The following is a 27,230-nucleotide window of genomic DNA, read 5'->3' as shown; positions in this document are numbered from 1 at the left end:
TCTCAGTGTTACCTAAATGTATGCACAGGCGATGTTATATTACTGCACAGCCCATGTCACCTCTAGTAATCCCACATGATCTCTGTGTTACCTTAATGTATGCACAATGTTATATTACTGCACAGCCCATGTCACCTCTAGTAATCCCACATGTTCTCTCAGTGTTACCTAAATGTATGCACAGGCGATGTTATATTACTGCACAGCCCATGTCACCTCTAGTAATCCCACATGATCTCTCAGTGTTACCTAAATGTATGCACAGGTGATGTTATATTACTGCACAGCCCACGTCACCTCTAGTAATCCCACATGATCTCAGTGTTACCTAAATGTATGCACAGGTAATGTTATATTACTGCACAGCCCATGTCACCTCTAGTAATCCCACATGATCTCAGTGTTACCTACATGTATGCACAGGCGATGTTATATTACTGCACAGCCCATATCACCTCTAGTAATCCCACATGATCTCAGTGTTACCTAAATGTATGCACAGGTGATGTTATATTACTGCACAGCCCACGTCACCTCTAGTAATCCCACATGATCTCAGTGTTACCTAAATGTAAGCACAATGTTATATTACTGCACAGACCATGTCACCTCTAGTAATCCCACATGATCTCAGTGTTACCTAAATGTATGCACAGGCGATGTTATATTACTGCACAGCCCATGTCACCTCTAGTAATCCTACATGATCTCAGTGTTACCTAAATGTATGCACAGGCGATGTTATATTACTGCACAGCCCATGTCACCTCTAGTAATCCCACATGATCTCTCAGTGTTACCTAAATGTATGCACAGGAGACGTTATATTACTGCACAGCCCATGACACCTCTAGTAATCCCACATGATCTCTCAGTGTTACCTAAATGTATGCACAGGAGACGTTATATTACTGCACAGCCCATGTCACCTCTAGTAATCCCACATGTTCTCTCAGTGTTACCTAAATGTATGCACAGGCGATGTTATATTACTGCACAGCCCATGTTACCTCTAGTAATCCCACATGTTCTCTCAGTGTTACCTAAATGTATGCACAGGCGATGTTATATTACTGCACAGCCCATGTCACCTCTAGTAATCCCACATGATCTCTGTGTTACCTTAATGTATGCACAATGTTATATTACTGCACAGCCCATGTCACCTCTAGTAATCCCACATGTTCTCTCAGTGTTACCTAAATGTATGCACAGGCGATGTTATATTACTGCACAGCCCATGTCACCTCTAGTAATCCCACATGATCTCTCAGTGTTACCTAAATGTATGCACAGGTGATGTTATATTACTGCACAGCCCACGTCACCTCTAGTAATCCCACATGATCTCAGTGTTACCTAAATGTATGCACAGGTAATGTTATATTACTGCACAGCCCATGTCACCTCTAGTAATCCCACATGATCTCAGTGTTACCTACATGTATGCACAGGCGATGTTATATTACTGCACAGCCCATATCACCTCTAGTAATCCCACATGATCTCAGTGTTACCTAAATGTATGCACAGGTGATGTTATATTACTGCACAGCCCACGTCACCTCTAGTAATCCCACATGATCTCAGTGTTACCTAAATGTAAGCACAATGTTATATTACTGCACAGACCATGTCACCTCTAGTAATCCCACATGATCTCAGTGTTACCTAAATGTATGCACAGGCGATGTTATATTACTGCACAGCCCATGTCACCTCTAGTAATCCCACATGATCTCAGTGTTACCTAAATGTATGCACAGGCGATGTTATATTACTGCACAGCCCATGTCACCTCTAGTAATCCCACATGATCTCTCAGTGTTACCTAAATGTATGCACAGGAGACGTTATATTACTGCACAGCCCATGACACCTCTAGTAATCCCACATGATCTCTCAGTGTTACCTAAATGTATGCACAGGAGACGTTATATTACTGCACAGCCCATGTCACCTCTAGTAATCCCACATGTTCTCTCAGTGTTACCTAAATGTATGCACAGGCGATGTTATATTACTGCACAGCCCATGTTACCTCTAGTAATCCCACATGTTCTCTCAGTGTTACCTAAATGTATGCACAGGCGATGTTATATTACTGCACAGCCCATGTCACCTCTAGTAATCCCACATGATCTCAGTGTTACCTAAATGTATGCACAGGAGATGTTATATTACTGCACAGCCCATGTCACCTCTAGTAATCCCACATGATCTCTTAGTGTTACCTAAATGTATGCACAGGCAATGTTATATTACTGCACAGCCCATGTCACCTCTAGTAATCCCACATGATCTCTCAGTGTTACCTAAATGTATGCACAGGTGATGTTATATTACTGCACAGCCCATGTCACCTCTAGTAATCTCACATGTTCTCAGTGTTACCTAAATGTATGCACAGGCGATGTTATATTACTGCACAGCCCATGTCACCTCTAGTAATCCCACATGTTCTCTCAGTGTTACCTAAATGTATGCACAGGAGATGTTATATTACTGCACAGCCCATGTCACCTCTAGTAATCCCACATGTTCTCTCAGTGTTACCTAAATGTATGCACAGGAGATGTTATATTACTGCACAGCCCATGTCACCTCTAGTAATCCCACATGTTCTCTCAGTGTTACCTAAATGTATGCACAGGCGATGTTATATTACTGCACAGCCCATGTCACCTCTAGTAATCCCACATGATCTCTTCGTGTTACCTAAATGTATGCACAGGCGATGTTATATTACTGCACAGCCCATGTCACCTCTAGTAATCCCACATGATCTCTCAGTGTTACCTAAATGTATGCACAGGCGATGTTATATTACTGCACAGCCCATGTCACCTCTAGTAATCTCACATGTTCTCTCAGTGTTACCTAAATGTATGCACAGGAGATGTTATATTACTGCACAGCCCATGTCACCTCTAGTAATCCCACATGTTCTCTCAGTGTTACCTAAATGTATGCACAGGCGATGTTATATTACTGCACAGCCCATGTCACCTCTAGTAATCCCACATGATCTCTCAGTGTTACCTAAACGTATGCACAGGCAATGTTATATTACTGCACAGCCCATGTCACCTCTAGTAATCCCACATGATCTCTCAGTGTTACCTAAATGTATGCACAGGTGATGTTATATTACTGCACAGCCCATGTCACCTCTAATAATCCCACATGATCTCTCAGTGTTACCTAAATGTATGCACAGGCGATGTTATATTACTGCACAGCCCATGTCACCTCTAGTAATCCCACATGATCTCTCAGTGTTACCTAAATGTATGCACAGGCGATGTTATATTACTGCACAGCCCATGTCACCTCTAGTAATCCCACATGATCTCTGTGTTACCTACATGTATGCACAGGAGATGTTATATTACTGCACAGCCCACGTCACCTCTAGTAATCCCACATGATCTCTTCTTGTTACCTAAATGTATGCACAGGCGATGTTATATTACTGCACAGCCCATGTCACCTCTAGTAATCCCACATGATCTCTCAGTGTTACCTAAATGTATGCACAGGCGATGTTATATTACTGCACAGCCCATGTCACCTCTAGTAATCTCACATGTTCTCAGTGTTACCTTAATGTATGCACAGGCGATGTTATATTACTGCACAGCCCATGTTACCTCTAGTAATCCCACATGTTCTCTCAGTGTTACCTAAATGTATGCACAGGAGATGTTATATTACTGCACAGCCCATGTCACCTCTAGTAATCCCACATGTTTTCTCAGTGTTACCTAAATGTATGCACAGGCGATGTTATATTACTGCACAGCCCATGTCACCTCTAGTAATCCCACATGATCTCTCAGTGTTACCTAAATGTATGCACAGGCGATGTTATATTACTGCACAGCCCATGTCACCTCTAGTAATCCCACATGATCTCTCAGTGTTACCTAAATGTATGCACAGGAGATGTTATATTACTGCACAGCCCGTGTCACCTCTAGTAGTCCCACATGATCTCTCAGTGTTACCTAAATGTAAGCACAGGCGATGTTATATTACTACACAGCCCGTATCACCTCTAGTAATCCCACATGATCTCTCTGTGTTACCTAAATGTATGCACAGGCGATGTTATATTACTGCACATACCATGTCACCTCTAGTAATCCCACATGATCTCTCAGTGTTACCTAATTGTAAGCACAGGTGATGTTATATTACTGCACAGCCCATGTCACCTCTAGTAATCCCACATGATCTCTCAGTGTTACCTAAATGTATGCACAGGCGATGTTGTATTACTGCACAGCCCTTATCACCTCTAGTAATCCCACATGATCTCTCTGTGTTACCTAAATGTATGCACAGGCGATGTTATATTACTGCACAGCCCATGTCACCTCTAGTAATCCCACATGATCTCTGTGTTACCTAAATGTATGCACAGGCGATGTTATATTACTGCACAGCCCATGTCACCTCTAGTAATCCCACATGATCTCAGTGTTACCTAAATGTATGCACAGGCGATGTTATATTACTGCACAGCCCATGTCACCTCTAGTAATCCCACATGATCTCAGTGTTACCTAAATGTATGCACAGGCGATGTTATATTACTGCACAGCCCATGTCACCTCTAGTAATCCCACATGATCTCTCAGTGTTACCTAAATGTATGCACAGGAGACGTTATATTACTGCACAGCCCATGACACCTCTAGTAATCCCACATGATCTCTCAGTGTTACCTAAATGTATGCACAGGAGACGTTATATTACTGCACAGCCCATGTCACCTCTAGTAATCCCACATGTTCTCTCAGTGTTACCTAAATGTATGCACAGGCGATGTTATATTACTGCACAGCCCATGTTACCTCTAGTAATCCCACATGTTCTCTCAGTGTTACCTAAATGTATGCACAGGCGATGTTATATTACTGCACAGCCCATGTCACCTCTAGTAATCCCACATGATCTCAGTGTTACCTAAATGTATGCACAGGAGATGTTATATTACTGCACAGCCCATGTCACCTCTAGTAATCCCACATGATCTCTTAGTGTTACCTAAATGTATGCACAGGCAATGTTATATTACTGCACAGCCCATGTCACCTCTAGTAATCCCACATGATCTCTCAGTGTTACCTAAATGTATGCACAGGTGATGTTATATTACTGCACAGCCCATGTCACCTCTAGTAATCTCACATGTTCTCAGTGTTACCTAAATGTATGCACAGGCGATGTTATATTACTGCACAGCCCATGTCACCTCTAGTAATCCCACATGTTCTCTCAGTGTTACCTAAATGTATGCACAGGAGATGTTATATTACTGCACAGCCCATGTCACCTCTAGTAATCCCACATGTTCTCTCAGTGTTACCTAAATGTATGCACAGGAGATGTTATATTACTGCACAGCCCATGTCACCTCTAGTAATCCCACATGTTCTCTCAGTGTTACCTAAATGTATGCACAGGCGATGTTATATTACTGCACAGCCCATGTCACCTCTAGTAATCCCACATGATCTCTTCGTGTTACCTAAATGTATGCACAGGCGATGTTATATTACTGCACAGCCCATGTCACCTCTAGTAATCCCACATGATCTCTCAGTGTTACCTAAATGTATGCACAGGCGATGTTATATTACTGCACAGCCCATGTCACCTCTAGTAATCTCACATGTTCTCTCAGTGTTACCTAAATGTATGCACAGGAGATGTTATATTACTGCACAGCCCATGTCACCTCTAGTAATCCCACATGTTCTCTCAGTGTTACCTAAATGTATGCACAGGCGATGTTATATTACTGCACAGCCCATGTCACCTCTAGTAATCCCACATGATCTCTCAGTGTTACCTAAACGTATGCACAGGCAATGTTATATTACTGCACAGCCCATGTCACCTCTAGTAATCCCACATGATCTCTCAGTGTTACCTAAATGTATGCACAGGTGATGTTATATTACTGCACAGCCCATGTCACCTCTAATAATCCCACATGATCTCTCAGTGTTACCTAAATGTATGCACAGGCGATGTTATATTACTGCACAGCCCATGTCACCTCTAGTAATCCCACATGATCTCTCAGTGTTACCTAAATGTATGCACAGGCGATGTTATATTACTGCACAGCCCATGTCACCTCTAGTAATCCCACATGATCTCTGTGTTACCTACATGTATGCACAGGAGATGTTATATTACTGCACAGCCCACGTCACCTCTAGTAATCCCACATGATCTCTTCTTGTTACCTAAATGTATGCACAGGCGATGTTATATTACTGCACAGCCCATGTCACCTCTAGTAATCCCACATGATCTCTCAGTGTTACCTAAATGTATGCACAGGCGATGTTATATTACTGCACAGCCCATGTCACCTCTAGTAATCTCACATGTTCTCAGTGTTACCTTAATGTATGCACAGGCGATGTTATATTACTGCACAGCCCATGTTACCTCTAGTAATCCCACATGTTCTCTCAGTGTTACCTAAATGTATGCACAGGAGATGTTATATTACTGCACAGCCCATGTCACCTCTAGTAATCCCACATGTTTTCTCAGTGTTACCTAAATGTATGCACAGGCGATGTTATATTACTGCACAGCCCATGTCACCTCTAGTAATCCCACATGATCTCTCAGTGTTACCTAAATGTATGCACAGGCGATGTTATATTACTGCACAGCCCATGTCACCTCTAGTAATCCCACATGATCTCTCAGTGTTACCTAAATGTATGCACAGGAGATGTTATATTACTGCACATCCCGTGTCACCTCTAGTAATCCCACATGATCTCTCTGTGTTACCTAAATGTATGCACAGGCGATGTTATATTACTGCACAGCCCATGTCACCTCTAGTAATCCCACATGATCTCTGTGTTACCTAAATGTATGCACAGGCGATGTTATATTACTGCACAGCCCATGTCACCTCTAGTAATCCCACATGAGCTCTCTGTGTTACCTAAATGTATGCACAGGCGATGTTATATTACTGCACAGCCCATGTCACCTCTAGTAATCCCACATGAGCTCTGTGTTACCTAAATGTATGCACAGGAGATGTTATATTACTGCACAGCCCATGTCACCTCTAGTAATCCCACATGATCTCTCAGTGTTACCTAAATGTATGCACAGGAGATGTTATATTACTGCACAGCCTGTATCACCTCTAGTAATCCCACATGATCTCTCTGTGTTACCTAAATGTATGCACAGGCGATGTTATATTACTGCACAGCCCATGTCACCTCTAGTAATCCCACATGATCTCTCAGTGTTACCTAAATGTATGCACAGGCAATGTTATATTACTGCACAGCCCATGTTACCTCTAGTAATCCCACATGATCTCAGTGTTACCTAAATGTATGCACAGGCGATGTTACTTCTCTTACGTCCTAGAGGATGTTGGGCAGCATCAAAGACCATGGGGTATAGATGGGTCCCAAGCCTTTGGCACTATAAAATTTGAATAGTGTGGGTTGGCTCCTCCCTCCTATGCTTCTCCTCCAGACCTCAGTTTAGAAATTGTGCCCGAGAGTCGGCAGCACTTCCAGGGAGCTCCAGAAGAAGAGCCCAGTAAAGAATATTTCTAAGTTTTTAAACTACAGGGAGACCGCTGGCAACAGCCTCCCTGCTTCGTGGGACTCATGGAGGGAGCAGGAACCAACTTCCTAAAGAGTTCATGGCTTCTGCGCCCGCTGACAGGACACCATTACCTCCTGAGGGTACTGATCGCATAGCCCCTGATGGCGAACGCTCACTCCTGCAGCACCAGCCGCCACCCCCTGAAACTGCCAGAAGACGTCGGTGGTGAGTATTAAAACGCTAACGAGCCGGCAGCGGAAAGCTAGCGTCTATGGCGGCTGACGGGGGACGGAGACGCAGGTATGAGGCGCTGCACTAGACTAGCTTAAACTGCAATCCACTGGGTGCAGAGTGCGGGGGGGGCGCTCTGAGCTGCCATATTCTCCCTTAACTGGCCCAGCGGCAACCAAGGGTGATTAACCCTGTGTTTGCGTATAAATCCCTCCGGCCAGTATAAATAACAAAAAGAGCGGGAGAATCGCACCATCTTGTGGGCAGCGTTTCCTCTCATTTCAGATCCAGCACACCAGCGCCATTTTGAGACTGCATGCACCGCAGAGGACGCGCTGCAGAGACCGCTGACCTCCTCATAACTCACTGTGGTACCAGGGGGTTAAAAGTCAAAGGTGTATTTTGGTGATGATGTTAACGTATTAATTAACAAAAGCAGAAGGTTATAAAAAAGCTTCTAGAAGCGCTGGTATGCGTCTGGTTCATACTTCTGTATTAATCTGATCTCTGAGGTAACCGTTCTCCAGACCCTCTGTGACTGGGTATGTGGGTGAAAGGTCACATTATCCATCTATAGAGTATATACCAGAGGATGTGGAATGTATGTCAACTACAGATGAATTCCTGCCATATTAACCTGATCAATCAGTATGATAACTGTTCTGCATACACTGTGTATGTGTGAAATTGCGGTATATCATGTCTATAAGGAATATGGCAGAAATGCAGAATGTAATTCAGCTATTGATTCCTGTCAGTAAGACAGGACGGTGTAATGTTTCCTGGTCCCCATGACAAGGATTTGGAGAACATTAAGTTAGAATTTCTCAGTTGAATGATAGATTTGTACAATCTGAAAACTTCTTCAGATCCCTCGAGGCGTGCTATTACACGTATAATGCAAGTCGACAGAGGTCGACACGGGTGACGTGGAAGGGGATATGTAGACAGACTGCTACCCTAGCAAACTGTATTCAAACTATGATGCAAACTTCGGGGCAGAGTTAGAAATCACTGTTGTACCTCCAGTACAGGAGAAAAGAGTTTATTTTCATATAAATACGAAACCTGTGATAACATTCTCTATTTCAGATACATTAAATGCCATGTGTGAACACGCCTGGGACATCCAGGGCGCATAAATTCCTGATCTTTAAGGGGATTTTCACGGCTTAGCCGTTTCCTGAAAAGGATAAGTCATAATGCGAGACTTCTTCCATGGTGAACACCGCCGTGTCCAGATTATCAGAATACTGTTACCTGGCCCACCCCCGGTACGGATTCACTAAAAGAACCGGCTGTCCGCAAACTTGAGACTACACTCAGATTTATATACACGGCCTGTAAAACTGTCCTCAGGCCACCTATTGTGGGTATATATATATATATATATATATATATATATATATATATGTATATATGTTCGATTGACAGGGATGATATTGTCTCAACCCTTGGGCCGGGAAAACAAAATGGTCCCGAGCCCCCCCCCCCTTTTTTTTTTCCCCGGGAGAGGAGGGACAGGAACAGAATACATCTGTCCACCTACTACTTTAGCATGACGCTAAGGCTTCCAAATGGGAGTCAAAGCAGGTGGGAGACAGGGATCCGCTAAGGGTAGGAATTACCTAAGGTCACAAGTCAATGACTTAACAGGCTCCCACCTGGCAGAATTATAAAGAAATTTGAAAACTAAACTTCTGATTTAAATTGGGAAAGGATGTCTCTAAGACTAGCGGGGCTAGGCCCGCTTCCCAATTAACTTCTGCTTCTTGCCTTCATAAGGTTGACAATGCTACACTGTTAGAGCAGTTCCGGAGGTTCTTAGACCTCTCCAAGTTGCAGAGGGTCCTTGTCCAGATGTTCACATCTCCCCAAATAACGTAATATCTCACAGCACTGCTGTGGCGGAATTAAACAATTCCAGAGCAAGTTCTTCTAGCGGAATCTCTAGAACAAGTGTTCAGATCACATCTTTGGATGTAACAGTGAGTATGCCGTTGCGCTTCCACCAAGATTTCATTCCCCTAAAAGGGGGAATACGGTACCATCTACTCGAGGGACGCAGGTTCAGGAGTCAGACCTGGATCCTCCTCTATCAGGAGAAAGATTGGAAGACATTCGCGCAAGGGTAGTACTTCCGCGCATTTTCAAACTTCTTCGTACAAGAATTCTAGGAAGAAGGTCAAACAGACAAAGTCTCACAATAACGTTATGGACACATGGGGGTATATTTACAAAGATTCGTGTTTTTGCTGTTTTGAAGGGTGTTTGATCTCGAATGGCATCGGGTGCATTTTACTGCAACTTTTTGAATCCTGATACGGTCATTCACTAAGCTGCCGACTTTTCCCAGTTCGTATTTTCCGATGTCGATGTGATTCGTAATGTCAGGCAGTGTTTTACGGGAGTGATGAGTAAAACACTGCCTGACAAAACACAAGGAATCCCAGGCGGATCTGTGAGATCCGTGCAGGGCTTCATTGTGTACCTTAAAAAGGTGTTTAAAGTGTTTTAAAATCTGAAAAAAATTGCGTGGGGTCCCCCCTCCTAAGCATAACCAGCCTCGGCTCTTTGAGCCGGTCCTGGTTGAAAAAATATGGGGGTGGAAATCACAGGGGTTCCCCCATATTTTATCAACCAGCACCGGGCTCTGCGCCTGGTTCCAAAAATACGGGGGACAAAAAGCGTAGGGGTCCCCCGTATTTTTAAAATCAGCACCGGGCTCCACGAGCCAGGTACATAATGCCACAGCCGGGGGACACTTTTATACTGGTCCCTGCGGCCCTGGCATTACATACCCAACCAGTCACCCCTGGCCGGGGTACCCTGGAGGAGTGGTAACCCCTTAAATCAAGGGGTCCCCACTCCAGCCACCCAAGGGCCAGGGGTGAAGCCCGAGGCTGTCCCCCCATCCAAGGGCGGCAGATGGGGGGCTGATAGCCAAGTGTAAAAAATGTGAATATTGTTTTAGTAGCAGTACTACAAGTCCCAGCAAGCCTCCCCCGCAAGCGGGTACTTGGAGAACCACAAGTACCAGCATGCAGTGGAAAACCTGGGCCGCTGGTACCTGTAGTAGTACTACTATTAAAATAATACCCCCAAAAAAACAGGACACACACACCGTGAAAGTATAAGTATAATTACATACAGGCACACCTCCATACATACATACATACATACATACATACATACTTACCTATGTTCACACGAGGCTCGGTCCTCGTCTCCATGTAGAATCCTCGGGGTACTCTCCTGATTGGCTGTGTGCTCCTGTAGTGTCTGTGAGGCAGCACACGGCAGTGATACAATGTAGCGCCTATGCGCTCCATTGTATCCAATGGTGGGAACTTTGCGGTCAGCGGTGAGGTTACTTTCGGTCAACCGCTGACCGCAAAGTTCCCACCATTGGATACAATGGAGCGCATAGGCGCTACATTGTACCTCTGCCGTGTGCAGCCTCACAGACACTACAGGAGCACACAGCCAATCAGGAGAGTGCCACGACGTGGCGCTCCCTGATTGGCTGAAGGGACCCTCTTTGACAAGAGTTAGGGGGGGTCCTGGCAGTCGGGGAAAGGGGTCCCATGTGTAAACATGGGACCCTTTTCAGTGCGTGGTCGGGTTTCCGTTTTTTTGTTTTGCCAACTATGTGGATTATACAAAGGACAGAATCTACACTGGATTATGTGAGTATAATTTTTTTCACAGGTCCCCAAGGATTCTACAGGGAGAAGAGGACGAGCCTCGTGGGAACATAGGTAAGTATGTATGTATGGAGGTGTGCATGTATGTAATAAACTTATACTTTCACGGTGTGTGTCCTGTTTTTTGGGGGTTATTTATTTAGTAGTAGTACTACATGTACCAGCGGCCCAGGTTTTCCACCGCATGCTGGTACTTATAGTTCTCCAAGTACCAGCTTGCGGGGGAGGCTTGCTGGGACTTGTAGTACTGCTACTAAAAACAATATTCACTTTTTTTACACTTGGCTATCAGCCCCCCATCCGCCACCCTTGGATGGGGGGGGGGCAGCCTCGGGCTTCACCCCTGGCCCTTGGGTGGCTGGAGAGGGGGACCCCGGCCAGGGGTGACTAGTTGGCTATGTAATGCCAGGGCCGCAGGGACCACTATAAAAGTGTCCCCCGGCTGTGGCATTATGTACCTGGCTAGTGGAGCCCGGTGCTAGTTTTAAAAATACGGGGGACCCCTACGGTTTTTGTCCCCTGTATTTTTGGAACCAGGACCAGGCGCAGAGCCCAGTGCTGGTTGATCAAATATGGGGAAACCCCTTTCATTTTTTTCCCCATATTTTTTCAACCAGGACCGGCTCAAAGAGCCCGAGGCTGGTTATGCTTAGGAGGGGTGACCCCACGCAATTTTTTTTTTCACTTTTGACTCTAAACACACCCTTTCCCATAGATAACCATGCACAGATCTCACTGATCCGTGCGTGGTTATCCAAACTCGACTGGAAAGAGCAGGTCTATTTTTTTTCCTGCTTTTTTTAACGATTCGAAAAAAAATAGACCCGCACTTGAGCACTCAGAGACTAACACCCAAATACGAATGAATAGTGAATACCCGTATTGTATGAAATAACAGCCGCATATGACCGATGGTCTATTCATTCGTATTTCAGAACTTTGCCAATCAAACCATTACAAATAGACCAGACACTGACGAGTTTTCTGCTTGGTGAATTCCCGGATTGGGACTTGGAAAAAAAAACACAAATCGTCAAAACTCGGATTTTTAGTAAATACTGGCCATGGTTCCAGAACAAGCCCACATACAGTGACAGCCCTCTGTTGGTTCAGGGGGCGTTTTAGTTAATGGAGGTGTTCCCTCCAGTTACACTAAATGGAACATAAAATCTGGCGTCCCTCATTGCCCTGAGACAGCCAAGGAGAACTTGTTATCTGGTTCTCAGGTTACTTCAAAAGGTTCCAAGGCTTCTTCCTCGTCAAGAGGACCTGCGTCTGCAGGAGCCAGTTCTTTAATTAACACTTACCACAACTAAGTTTGAAGGCATGGAGGTTGACCACCAGATATAAGCTCGAAATATTATTCCGAAGTCATCCCTACGCTTATTCAGGCAGGAGAAAAAGGAGTCACGTCAAGACATTACCATTGAAATTGGAGGAAAGATGTCTTGGTGTAAATCCAAGAATTCCCTTTGGTGGAGTTTCATTTGGGTCATTTACTTCTCTTTCTACAGTCACGTATGGTTGTGGGCCTACGATTAGGCTAGCTCGAGGACCAGATTTCGGCCTTGTTTTCTTCCAGAAACACGGACTGCACTTCCTCAGGTACAGACTTTCTTGAAAGGGATTCTGCACATCCAGCCTCTTTTTTTTTTTTTTTTTTTGTGTTCCTCCTATGGTGCCGTGGGATCTTGATGTTATGTTGCAAGTCCTGCATTCGGATTCATTGAACCTTTACGAGAGGCTGACTTTCAGTTTCTTACATGGAAGCTGGTCACTTTGTTGGCTTTGGCATCCGCAAGGCGGGTGTCAGAATGTGGGGCTTTGTCTCACAAGAGCCCTCCTTGTTTTTCATGAGGTTGGAGTTGAGCTCAGGACGCGTCAATCTTCCTTCCAACGGTTGCGTCAGTTTCTCATATCAACCAACCTGTTGTGATGTCAGTGGCTGCTGACATTTCTACTTCAGCTAAGTCATTGGACGTCTCACAAGAGGCTTTGAAGATATATGTGAAGAGGACTGCTCCTCTTAGAAAGTCAGAAGCGTTGTTTGTGCTTCATGATCCCAATAAGATTGGGTGTGCTGCTTCAAAGCAGCCTATTCCTCGCTGGATCAGATGTACTATTCCGCATACTATCTATGGCAAGATTGCCGGAACCTGAATCGGTAAAGCCTCGCTCTACTCTTAAAGTGGGCTCTTACTGGGCGTCTGCCCGGGGTGTCTCGGCACTTCAACTTTGCTGAGCAGCTACATGATCAGGATCAAACGCATTTGCAAAGTTCTACAAGTTTGATACTTTGGCCTCTGATGACCTCCAGTTGGTCTATAAGTTTTGCAGGGAACATTAACACTTTCCCTCCCCTAGTGGGAGCTTTGGTATAGGCCCCATGGCATTTGATGCTCCCCAACATCCTCTAGGACGTAAGAGAAAATAGTATTTTAATATACCTACCAGTAAATCCTTTTCTCGTAGTCCGTAGAGGATGTTGGGCGCCTGCCCAGTGCTTCTATTCTCTGCACAGTTACTTGTTAAATAATGGCAGCGGTTGCGGTCTCTTGGTACATGTATACTGACATGTTTCCATTGAGTTACATGTGGTTGCATGTTATAAGTTCAGTGTGAATCTCACCGCATATCATTGTAGTATCCTCTCTCGAGGTTGTCAGTCTCCTCGGGCACAGTTCCTAAGCTGAGGTCTGGAGGAGGGACATAGAGGGAGGAGCCAACCCACACTATTCAAATTTTATAGTGCCCAAGGCTCCACAGGACCCATCTATACCCCATGGTCTTTGATGCTGCCCAACATCCTCTACGGACTATGAGAAAAGGATTTACCAGTAGGTATATTAAAAGCCTATTTTATCTGCAGGGTCCACAGTGAAGTCCACAGGGTACCTTGGGATATGAGGTAGCATCAGTGGATTGGCACCAAAGATCAAAGTTTTTGGCCTCCCAGAATGCAATGGGCCAGTCTCCTATATCCCCGCTTCCTGGCTCAGGCGATTCTGTTTTTTATATTGGTGCGGCAGGAGCAGGACCACGATCTTTGGGCTGTTGTTCTAGCAGCTGTAAGCTTTGTACCAGCCCGTTTTCATTGGAAGCAAAGGCCAGGGCTTTACAGAAGGCAGTTCAGAAGTTGGTACAATCAGGGGTGATAGTACTGGTCCCACCTGCACAACAGGGACAAGGTTTCTATTCCAACCTGTTTCTAGTACAGAAACCAAATGGGTCATTCCGGAGCATTCTCAATCTCAAAACTCTGAACAAATACATTTGAGTGCCTCGGTTTCATATGGAGACTTTACGTTCCATTATCTTGGCCATGGAGCCGGGGGATTTTATGGTATCCCTAGACATTCAGGATGCTTACCTACATATACCTATAGCAGAGTCCCATCAGTATTATCTCAGGTTTACTATCCTCCGGCAACATTTTCAGTTTCAGGCCTTAACATTTGGACTGGCTACAGCTCCAAGAGTGTTCACCAAAATTATGGTGGTGATGGCGGCTTATCTCCGTCGTCAGTGGGTAAGGAATTTCCCATACTTGGGTGACCTGATAATTCTGGCTCAGTCCCAGGAAACCAGTGCCATCTGCAACTGATAATTGCCTGTTTACAAAGCCACGGCTGGCTCATAAATTGGGCAAAAGTCATCCTTAGGGGTTGTATTGGATTCCGGTCTTCAGAGGGTGTTTCTCCCTCTGAACAAAATATCCACAATACAGTCAAGGATTCGGGAGCTTTTACACAGTCGAAGGGTGTCCATTCACGCAGCGATGCTTGTGATGGGATCTATGGTTTCGACATGGCGGAATATTCTCATGTCAGTCGAAAAATATAATGTATATGCCTTGTGCTAACCCCATGCACATGTCCGCTGCGCGCGCACTCGCTCTGACGTGCGTGCGCATATCCGCACTTTGCGTAACGGAGCTTTCACGGCCATGCGCCTTGGCGCGTGGTATGCACATTTACGGTAGGGTTTGTGAGTGTGTAGAGTGTTATTAGAACATTGCATATTTAACCCAAATAGCGTACATTTTAGAAGTAGTTCCCCTAGACGGTATCCGGACTCCAGGTCGACAGCACAAAGGTCGACACACTTTAGGTCGACGCCAATTGGTCGACACACATTAGGTCGACATGGTCAAAAGGTCGACAGGAACAAGGTCGACATGGAAAAAGGTCGACATGAGTTTTTCACGATTTTTTTCTTTTTTTGAACCTTTTCATACTTAACTATCCACGTGGACTACGATTGGAACGGTAAAGTGTGCCGAGCGAAGCGGTAGCGGAGCGAAGGCACCATGCCCGAAGCATGGCGAGCGAAGCGAGCCATGCGAGGGGACGCGGTGCACTAATTCGGGTTCCCGGTCACTCTACGAAGAAAACGACACCAAAAAAACATAAAAAACTCATGTCAACCTTTTGACCCTGTCGACCTTTTGACCCTGTCGACCATTTGACCCTGTCGACCTAATGTGTGTCGACCAATTGGCGTCGACCTAAAGTGTGTCGACCCTGAGTCCCAGACCCCCCCTAGACCATGTCAGCGAGTATTATTAGTTTAAACAGTTCCTGGACAAAGGGATTTGCCTTTTCATGATAGGAAGGGTCAGATAAAGGTTGGGAGGTGATGTCTAGTATCCAGCTGTAGGGTATTTTGAGGGTAACATTCCGGTGTTAGTTAGAGAAAGATAGCTTGCTCCTGCGTATAGTTATGTACAAAAGTAGAATATGAACATTAACTGTATTTACTGTAAATTACACATGCGGCGGGAATCCAGAGGATACCACCCACAAGAGCAGTTGGGGAAAGACATCGCCCACCCTTTCAAATCCACCTATGACCTTTACTGTAATGTAGAGACATGTCCCTGCGTCCAATGAACAATGAGATTACAGTGACCATTGTATTGTGTATGCATGTTGTGTATAAAAAGACCACTGTTGCCTGGCCGGTCAGAAGACTCTGAACGCTATCTACCTGATGAGCGGAGGACCAGATTCGGGTTGCGCTTGCGAATATTCTCACGTACGTACATTCTCTGTAGCCATTATTCTGTTTAGATTTACTTGTTAGCCTGTAGTGTATAAATTGTATTGTTTTTATCTTTTGGAATTAAACCACGGTGGCCTTAGAACCCTGTGGTTTCAACTACAAATCAGTGTTGTGTTTTCACTTTCCTGCATGGGCTTTAAAGTAGTTTAACCTGTTTAAGGTGTATAAGCATTGTTAAGGTGTACGCACTGCGGGTACTTTGTATCGCCAGCGCTACTTAAAGTTTAAAGGTATAACATCATTACAGTACTTTACTGTTAAGGGTTTTAAGTGCAAGCATATTACATTATATCGTTAACAAGGTTTAAAGTTTATTAATTGTGTGTGCGCTCGCTGTGTGTTCTCTGTACACTCAGCGCGGCGTGTGTACGCCAAGTGCGTATCGCGTGCAGGACTCTGTACGCAAATAGCGTACAAAGTGCGTAGCACGTGCACGTAGTCTAGCGGCTCAACGGTAAAAGTGTAATTAGAGGTATAGCTTTGCGGTCTAAGATAATACCGACATTATCACTCAATTCCACTTGAGGCTCCTTCTGCGTCTGATTCCTTCCAAATGGAAGTGGTTACATCAGACAATTAAAATTCAGAATTTGGTCCTTCCTTTGGAAGTTTGTAGGTCATTAGCCTGGTGGCTACAGACGTCCCATCTGAACAAAGAACGACCCTTTTGGATCTCGGATTGGGAGATTCTGATAACGGACGCCAGCCTTTTGGCCTGGGGAGCCGTTTCAGAAAAGGGTTGCTTTTAGGGGCAGTGGACCAAAGAAGAAAGTTGCTTGCCGATTAAATATATTGGAGCTTCGGGCTGTGTATCTGGCTCTCCCTCAGGCGAAGGACATTCTTCAGGAAAAGCCAGTGCAGATTCGTTCGGAAAATGCGACGGCAGTAGCGTACCTAAATCATCAAGGAGGAACGCGCAGTCAAAAGGCAATGAAGGAGGTAAGTCGCACACTACGGTGGGCAGAATTTCATTATCCGGCCTTGTCCGCAGTATTCATTCCGGGAATCCTAAACTGGGATGCAGATTTTCTCAGGCGACACACCATTCATGCAAATGAATGGGCTTTACACCCAGAGGTCTTCCAGAGCCTGGTAGACAAATATGGGGGTTGCCAGAGAGAGATCTCATGGCTTCTCGGCAGTACTTCAAGGTGCCCACATACGGGGAGAGGAAGCCACATGGTCTTACGTCAATACATTCATTAGACTTTACGCCTTTGATGCCTCTCAGGACACTGCATTCGGGCGAAGGATTCTGTCCAATCAGGAGCATCCCCTCCACTAAATGTTTGCTTTGGAACATCCCAAGGTACCATGTGGACTACACTGTGGACCATGCAGGAGAAATATCGAGTTGTGATAGACCTACCGTTGATAACTCTATTTCTCCGAAGTCTATAGTGTCCACGGGGATCCCACCCTGACGCACCTGATTTGAGGATGCTTACATTTACTAACCCCTTCCTTTTTGTATGGAAGTGTGTATGTGTTCTTTTCGCCTGATTAGGGTTCTCTATGATGCTTCTGCCTTGAGCTTTGGAAAATAACTGAATTGCCTGAGCCAAGAGGCAGGGATATAGGGGACTGGCCTGTTGCATTCTGGGAGGCTGAAAGCTTTGATCGTTGGTGCCAATCCGCTTAAGATACCTCATATCCCAAGGTACCCTGTAGACACTGGACTTCGGAGAAATAGAGTTATCAAGGGTAGGTCTACCATAACTCGATTTATTACTGCACAGCCCATGTCACCTCTAGTAATTCCACTTGATCTCAGTGTTACCTATATGTATGCACAGGCAATGTTATATTACTGCACAGCCCATGTCACCTCTAGTAATCCCACATGATCTCTCAGTGTAGGTTGCACTCCAGTCCAAGCGTCCTAGTATTTTTAATTAAACAGAAAAGCAATGATTGAAATATAGTACGGATTACAATGTCATTTATAGAATTATATATTGTACCATGTAACATCCTGGGTCTTGTCTACTAATTTTATAGTAATTTGCCATTTTTTTACCATTATTCCTTACAAGATTAAAATTGTTACAGGAAATGTCACATTTCCATAATGTATTTTATTTCCAGCAGATGGACACAAAAGCAGGAACATCTCAGAAGGACATCTAATGTTATCCCCGGACTGTGAAATAAAAGATGATGACAGTAGACAGGATTCTCCAGGAGATAACCCCATTACCCCAATTGTACCTCCAGCCCTGTCAGCTGATCCTTCTGATCCTGGGAAATGTTCTCCTGATCACTCTGATATTGGTGCATCTGTTACAGCTCTGACAGTAGATACAGTGTTTCCCTGTTCTATAGATGCCAAATGTTTTACACCGAACACAAAGCTTATTACCCATCAGTCAGCTAAGGCATATGAGAGGCCATTTCCATGTTCTGAGTGTGGGAAATGTTTTACATGCAAATCAGCTCTTGTTGCACATCTGAGAATTCACACAGGTGAGAGGCCATTTCCATGTTCTGTGTGTGGGAAATGTTTTACATGGAAATCAACTCTTGTTACACATCAGAAAACTCACACAGGTGAGAGGCCATTTCCATGTTCTGAGTGTGGGAAATGTTTTACACTGAAATCATATCTTGTTCAACATGAGAGAAGTCACACAGGTGAGGGGAACTTTCCATGTTCTGAGTGTGGGAAATGTTTCACACACAAATCAGTTCTTGTTACACATCAGAGAAGTCACACAGGTGAGAAACCATTTCCATGTTCTGAGTGTGGGAAATGTTTCACACACAAATCAGTTCTTGTTACACATCAGAGAAGTCACACAGGTGAGAATCCATTTCCATGTTCTGAGTGTGAGAAATGTTTCACACACAAATCAGCTCTTGTTAGACATCAGAGAAGTCACACAGGTGAGAAACCATTTCCATGTTCTGAGTGTGGGAAATGTTTCACACACAAATCAGTTCTTGTTACACATCAGAGAAGTCACACAGGTGAGAATCCATTTCCATGTTCTGAGTGTGGGAAATGTTTCACACACAAATCAGTTCTTGTTACACATCAGAAAAGTCACATAGGTGAGGAACCATTTTCATGTTCTGAGTGTGGGAAATGTTTTACTAAAGCATCATATCTTGTTATACATCAGAGAAGTCACACAGGTAAGGAGCAATTATCATGTTCTGAGTGTGGGAAATGTTTTGCAGCTAAATCAAAACTTGTGAGACATCAGAGAAGTCACACAGGTGAGAAACCATTTAAGTGTTCTGAGTGTGGGAAATGTTTTGCTCTGCAATTAAATCTGGTTACACATCAGAAAAGTCACACAGGTGAGGAACCATTTTCATGTTCTGAGTGTGGGAAATGTTTTACTAAGGCATCATATCTTGTTATACATCAGAGAAGTCACACAGGTAAGGAGCAATTTTCATGTTCTGAGTGTGGGAAATGTTTTGCAAATAAATCAGCTCTTGTAATACATCAGAGAAGTCACACAGGTGAAAAACCATTTTCATGTTCTGAGTGTGGGAAATGTTTTACTTCCAAATCAACTCTTGTTATACATCAGAGAAGTCACACAGGTGAGAAGCCCTTTGCATGTTCTGAGTGTGGAAAATGTTATACTACTTCATCACATCTTGTTATTCATCAGAGAAATCACACTGGTGAGAAACCATTTCCATGTTCTGAGTGTGGGACATGTTTTAAAAAGAAATCACATCTTGTTATGCATCAGAGAATTCATACAGGTGAGAAGCCCTTTGCATGCACTGAGTGTGGAAAATGTTTTGCTCGGCAATCACATCTGATTAGACATCAGAGAAGTCACAGGTGAGGCCATTTGCATGTTCTGAGTGAGATATAAATCAGCTCTTGATGCACACTGTAGACATCACACAGGTGGGGAAGCATTTTAATCTTCTGGAGTAGACTCATCTTCACCATTTCCCTGCATTGTTCCTTCAGGTGCTATTCTATGTCCTATGTTTTGTTTTTTGGATTATAAAATCTTCATTGAAGCATGAACATAAACTATTGAGGTATCTCGTTCCCTTTCCGTTGGGCACCAGATTTTTTAGTGTATTTGGTACTCCGATTTCCAGGGGATATATCCACTCTTTATTTGGTTAGTTTTACTTCTTTTATTACTCAAATGTTGACTGATTTTGATAAATGGCGCCATTTGCCGTTATCATATATCGGCCGTTGATGGTCTTCTTTCCCAGACTTCTTTACCCAATCGAGATGTTGCCTTTCTTTCTGACTGACCGTTTTGTTGCACATATTAATAGGGCTATAACCAAATTAATATCGTCTAGTAAACGCCCCAGGATATCACTGTATAAATTGCAGCAGCCGTTGCTGGGAGGCATTAACTTCCAGAATGTTCATGATTATGCCCTGACATCAAACCTATGATATGCACTGGATTGGGTAAGGAGTGTGGACAATTATGTTTGTTATTCTCTTGATCAAGCGTTTCTGTTGTTACTTTGGTTGCCTTATTACATTTACCGATAACTTATTTTCCAGTGGAACTATGCGATAATCCATTACTCTACTCTACTCTATACCCCATATTTCTCTTACGTCCTAGAGGATGCTGGGGTCCACATTAGTACCATGGGGCATAGACGGGTCCCTTAGGAGCCGTGGGCACTTTAGGAGTTTAATAGTGTGGGCTGGCTCCTCCGTCTATGCCCCTCGTACCAGACTCAGTTTAGAAAATGTCCCCGGTGGAGCTGTTTACAGCTACGGTAGCTCCTAGAGCTTTTCTGGTTTTATTGTTTCTCTAACGTCCTAAGTGGATGCTGGGGACTCCGTAAGGACCATGGGGAATAGCGGCTCCGCAGGAGACTGGGCACATCTAAAGAAAGCTTTAGGACTATCTGGTGTGCACTGGCTCCTCCCCCTATGACCCTCCTCCAAGCCTCAGTTAGATCTCTGTGCCCGAACGAGAAGGGTGCACACTAGGGGCTCTCCTGAGCTTCTTAGTGAAAGTTTTAGTTTAGGTTTTTTATTTTCAGTGAGACCTGCTGGCAACAGGCTCACTGCATCGAGGGACTAAGGGGAGAAGAAGCGAACTCACCTGCGTGCAGAGTGGATTGGGCTTCTTAGGCTACTGGACATTAGCTCCAGAGGGACGATCACAGGCCCAGCCTGGATGGGTCCCAGAGCCGCGCCGCCGCCCCCCTTACAGAGCCAGAAGGCAGAAGAGGTCCGGAAAATCGGCGGCAGAAGACGTCCTGTCTTCAACAAGGTAGCGCACAGCACTGCAGCTGTGCGCCATTGCTCTCAGCACACTTCACACTCCGGTCACTGAGGGTGCAGGGCGCTGGGGGGGGCGCCCTGAGACGCAATAAAAAACACCTTGGATGGCAAAAAATGCATCACATATAGCTCCTGGGCTATATAGATGCATTTAACCCCTGCCAGAATACATAGAAAAACGGGAGATAAGGCCGCCGATAAGGGGACGGAGCCTATCTCCTCAGCACACTGGCGCCATTTTCCCTCACAGCTCCGTTGGAGGGAAGCTCCCTGTCTCTCCCCTGCAGTCACTACACTACAGAAGGGGTTAAAAAAGAGAGGGGGGCACTAATTACGCGCAGTATTAAAGATACAGCAGCTATAAGGGGAAAAACACTTATATAAGGTTATCCCTGTATATATATATGGCGCTCTGGTGTGTGCTGGCAAACTCTCCCTCTGTCTCCCCAAAGAGCTAGTGGGGTCCTGTCCTCTATCAGAGCATTCCCTGTGTGTGTGCTGTATGTCGGTACGTTTGTGTCGACATGTATGAGGAGAAAAATGATGTGGCGACGGAGCAGATTGCCTGTAATAGTGATGTCACCCCCTAGGGGGTCGACACCTGAGTGGATGAACTGTTGGAAGAATTACGTGACAGTGTCAGCTCTGTATAAAAGACAGTGGTTGACATGAGACAGCCGGCTACTCAGCTTGTGCCTGTCCAGACGTCTCATAGGCCGTCAGGGGCTCTAAAGCGCCCGTTACCTCAGATGGCAGATATAGACGCCGACACGGATACTGACTCCAGTGTCGACGGTGAAGAGACAAATGTGACTTCCAGTAGGGCCACACGTTACATGATTGAGGCAATGAAAAATGTTTTACACATTTCTGATAATACGAGTACCACCAAAAAGGGGTATTATGTTCGGTGAGGAAAAACTACCTGTAGTTTTCCTGAATCTGAGAAATTAAATGAGGTGTGTGATGATGCGTGGGTTTCCCCCGATAACAACTGATAATTTCTAAAATGTTATTGGCATTATATCCTTTCCCGCCAGAGGTTAGGGTGCGTTGGGAAACACCCCCTAGGGTGGATAAAGCGCTCACACGCTTGTAAGGGCTCTACCCTCTCCTGAGATGGCCGCCCTTAAGGATCCTGCTGATAGAAAGCAGGAGGGTATCCTAAGATGTATTTACACACATACTGGTGTTATACTGCGACCAGCAATCGCCTCAGCCTGGATGTGCAGTGCTGGGTTGGCGTGGTCGGATTCCCTGACTGAAAATATTGATACCCTGGATAGGGACAGTATATATTTTGCCTATAGAGCATTTAAAAGATGCATTTCTATATATGCGTGATGCACAGCGGAATATTTGCCGACTGGCATCAAGTCTAAGTGCGTTGTCCATTTATACCAGTAGAGGGTTATGGACACGTCAGTGGTCAGGTGATGCGTATTCCAAACGGCATTTGGAAGTATTGCCTTATTAAGGGGAGGAGTTATTTGGGGTCGGTCTTTCAGACCTGGTGGCCACGGCAACAGCTGGGAAATCCACGTTTGTACCCCAGGTCGCCTCTCAACATGAGAAGACGCCGTATTATCAGGCGCAGTCTTTTCGTGGACAAGCGGGCAAAAGGTTCCTCATTTCTGCCCCGTGACAGGGGGAGAGGAAAAAGGCTGCAGAAATCAGCCAGTTCCCAGGAACAGAAACCCTCTCCCGCCTCTGCCAAGCCCTCAGTATGACGCTGGGGCTTTACAAGCAGAATCAGGCACGGTGGGGGACCCGTCTCAATGAATTTCAGCGCGCAGTGGGCTCACTCGCAAGTAGACCCCTGGATCCTTCAGGTGATATCTCAAGGGTACAAATTAGAATTCGAGACGTCTCCCCCTCGCCGTTTCCTAAAGTCGGCTGTACCAATGTCTCCTTCTGACAGGGAGACAGTTTTGGAAGCCATTCACAAGCTGTATTCCCAGCAGGTGATAATCAAGGTACCCCTCCTGCAACAGGGAACGGGGTATTATTCCACACTGTTGTGGTACCGAAGCCGAATGGCTCGGTAAGACCGATTCTAAATCTAAAATCTTTGAACACTTACATACAGAGGTTCAAATTCAAGATTGAGTCACTCAGAGCAGTGATTGCGAATCTGGAAGAAGGGGACTACATGATGTCTCGGGACATCAAGGATGCTTACCTTCATGTCAAAATTTACCCTTCTCATCAAGGGTACCTCAGGTTTATGGTACAGAACTGTCACTATCAGTTCAGACGCTGCCGTATGGATGGTCCACGGCACCCCGGTGCTTTACCAAGGTAATGGTCGAAATGATGATATTCCTTCGAAGGAAGGGAATTTTAGTTATCCCTTACTTGGACGATTCCCTGATCAGGGTAAGATCCAGGGAACATTTGGAGGTCGGTGTAGCACTATCTCAGGTAGTGTTGCGGCAGCACGATTGGATTCTCAATATTCCAAAATTGCAGCTAGTTCTGACGACTTGTCTTCTGTTCCTAGGGATGATCCTGGACACAGTCCAGAAAAAGGTGTTTCTCACGGAGGAGAAAGCCAGGGAGTTATCCGAGCTAGTCAGGAACCTCCTAAAACCAGGCCAAGTATCAGTGCATCAATGCACAAGGGTTCTGGTAAAATGGTGGCTTCCTACGAAGCAATCCCATTCGGCAGATTCCACTCAAGAACTTTCCAGTGGGACCTGCTGGACAAATGGTCCGGGTCGCATCTTCAGATGCATCAGCAGATAACCCTGTCACCAAGGACAAGGGTGTCCCTCCTGTGGTGGTTGCAGAGTGCTCATCTTCTAGAGGGCCGCAGATTCGGCATTCAGGACTGGGTCCTGGTGACCACGGATGCCAGCCTGCGAGGCTGGGGAGCAGTCACACAGGGAAGAAATATCCAGGGCTTATGGTCAAGCCTGGAGACATCACTTCACATAAATATCCTGAAGCTAAGGGCCATTTACAATGCTCTAAGCTTAGCAAGACCTCTGCTTCAGGGTCAGCCGGTGTTGATCCAGTCGGACAACATCACGGCAGTCACCCACGTAAACAGACAGGGTGGCACAAGAAGCAGGAGGGCAATGGCAGAAGCTGCTAAGGATTCTTCGCTGGGCGAAAAATCAGGTGATAGCAATGTCCGCAGTATTCATTCCGGGAGTGGACAACTGGGAAGCAGACTTCCTCAGCACGACCTCCACCCGGGAGAGTGGGTACTTCACCCAGAAGTCTTCCACATAATTATAAACCATTGGGAAAAACTCGACAGGTATTGCGCCAGGTCAAGGGACCCTCAAGCAATAGCTGTAGACGCTCTGGTAACACCGTGGGTGTACCAGTCAGTGTATGTGTTCCCTCCTCTGCCTCTCATACCCAAGGTACTGAGATTGATAAGATGGAGAGGAGTAAGCACTATATTCGTGGCTCCGCATTGGCCAAGAAGGACTTGGTAACCGAAACTTCAAGAGATGCTCACGGAGGATCCGTGGCCTCTATCTCTAAGAAGGGACCTGCTCCAGCAAGGACCCTGTCTGTTCCAAGACTTACCGCGGCTGCGTTTGATGGCATGGCGGTTGAACGCTGGATCCTGAAGGAGAAAAGGCATTCCGGATGAAGTCATCCCTATCCTGATCAAAGCCAGGAAGGATGTAACCGCAAAACATTATCACCGCATTTGGCGAAAATATGTTGCGTGGTGCGAGGCCAGTAAGGCCCGACGGAGGAAATTCAACTGGGTCGATTCCTACATTTCCTGCAAACAGGAGTGTCTATGGGCCTGAAATTGGGGTCCATTAAGGTTCAAATTTCGGCCCTGTCAATTTTCTTCCAAAAAGAACTAGCTTCAGTCCCTGAAGTTCAGACGTTTGAAAAAGGGGTACTGCATATACAGCCTCCTTTTGTCCCTCCAGTGGCACTTTGGGATCTCAATGTAGTTTTTGGATTCCAAAAGTCACATTGGTTTGAACCACTTAAATCTGTGGAGTTAAAATATCTCACATGGAAAGTGGTCGTGCTGTTGGCTCTGGCCTAGGCCAGGCGCGTGTCAGAATTGGCGGCTTTATCCTGAAAAAGCCCTTATCTGATTTTCCATTCGGACAGGGCGGAATTGAGGACTCGTCCTCAGTTTCTCCCTAAGGTGGTTTCAGCGTTTCACCTGAACCAACCTATTGTGGTGCCTGCGGCTACTAGGGACTTGGAGGACTCCAAGTTGCTAGACGTTGGCAGGGCCCTGAAAATATATGTTTCCAGGACGGCTGGAGTCAGGAAAACTGACTCGCTGTTTATCCTGTATGCACCCAACAAGCTGGGTGCTCCTGCTTCTAAGCAGACTATTGCTCGTTGGATTTGTAGTACAATTCAGCTTGCACATTCTGTGGCAGGCCTGCCACAGCCAAAAATCTGTAAATGCCCACTCCACAAGGAAGGTGGGCTCATCTTGGGCGGCTGCCCGAGGGGTCTCGACTTTACAACTTTGCCGAGCAGCTACTTGGTCAGGAGCAAATACGTTTGTAAAATTCTACAAAATTGATACCCTGGCTGAGGAGGACCGGGAGTTCTCTCATTTGGTGCTGCAGAGTCATCCGCACTCTCCCGTCCGTTTGGGAGCTTTGGTATAATCCCCATGATCCTTACGGAGTCCCCAGCATCCACTTAGGACGTTAGAGAAAATAAGAATTTACTTACCGATAATTCTATTTCTCGTAGTCCGTAGTGGATGCTGGGCGCCCATCCCAAGTGCGGATTGTCTGCAATACTGGTACATAGTTATTGTTACCAAAAAAAAATCGGGTTATTGCTGTAGTGAGCCATCTTTTCTAGAGGCTCCTCTGTTATCATGCTGTTAACTGGGTTCAGATCACAAGTTATACGGGATGATTGGTGTGGCTGGTATGAGTCTTACCCGGGATTCAAGATCCTGCCTTATTGTGTACGCTCGTCCGGGCACAGTATCCTAACTGAGGCTTGGAGGAGGGTCATAGGGGGAGGAGCCAGTGCACACCAGATAGTCCTAAAGCTTTCTTTAGATGTGCCCAGTCTCCTGCGGAGCCGCTATTCCCCATGGTCCTTACGGAGTCCCCAGCATCCACTACGGACTACGAGAAATAGAATTATCGGTAAGTAAATTCTTATTTTTTTAAGATATGTTAGGCACAGGGAGGCTGCTGGCAACAGCCTCCCTGCTTCGTGGGACTTAGGGGGGGGGGGGTAGTGTCAAACCCTTGAGGTTAATGGCCACTATCTCTGCTAACAGAACACTAAGCTCCTGAGGGTGATGATCTCTAGTCCCCGATGCGACCGCTCACTCCTGCTACCTCCTAACCAAGCCAGAAAATTACGATGGTGAGTAGGGCACCATCGAC

The 27,230-nt window shown here is 45.5% G+C and overlaps 1 protein-coding gene across 1 annotated transcript in view; it reads left to right on the top strand.

Annotated features, from left to right (window-relative positions):
• LOC135057021 (zinc finger protein 585A-like) overlaps nucleotides 1–27,230 on the top strand; it is a 180,088-nt gene that overhangs the window by 29,847 nt on the left and 123,011 nt on the right. Inside the window, exon 4 of the mRNA XM_063962884.1 lies at nucleotides 18,711–20,348. Coding sequence (XP_063818954.1) covers nucleotides 18,711–20,348 — 1,638 coding nt within the window. The remainder of the gene's footprint in view (nucleotides 1–18,710; nucleotides 20,349–27,230) is intronic.

Source organism: Pseudophryne corroboree, chromosome 3, assembly GCF_028390025.1.
Source record: "Pseudophryne corroboree isolate aPseCor3 chromosome 3, aPseCor3.hap2, whole genome shotgun sequence".
Classification (NCBI taxonomy): domain Eukaryota; kingdom Metazoa; phylum Chordata; class Amphibia; order Anura; family Myobatrachidae; genus Pseudophryne; species Pseudophryne corroboree.
Note: the sequence above shows the minus strand (reverse complement) of the source record. Positions and strands in the feature narration are given on the sequence as shown.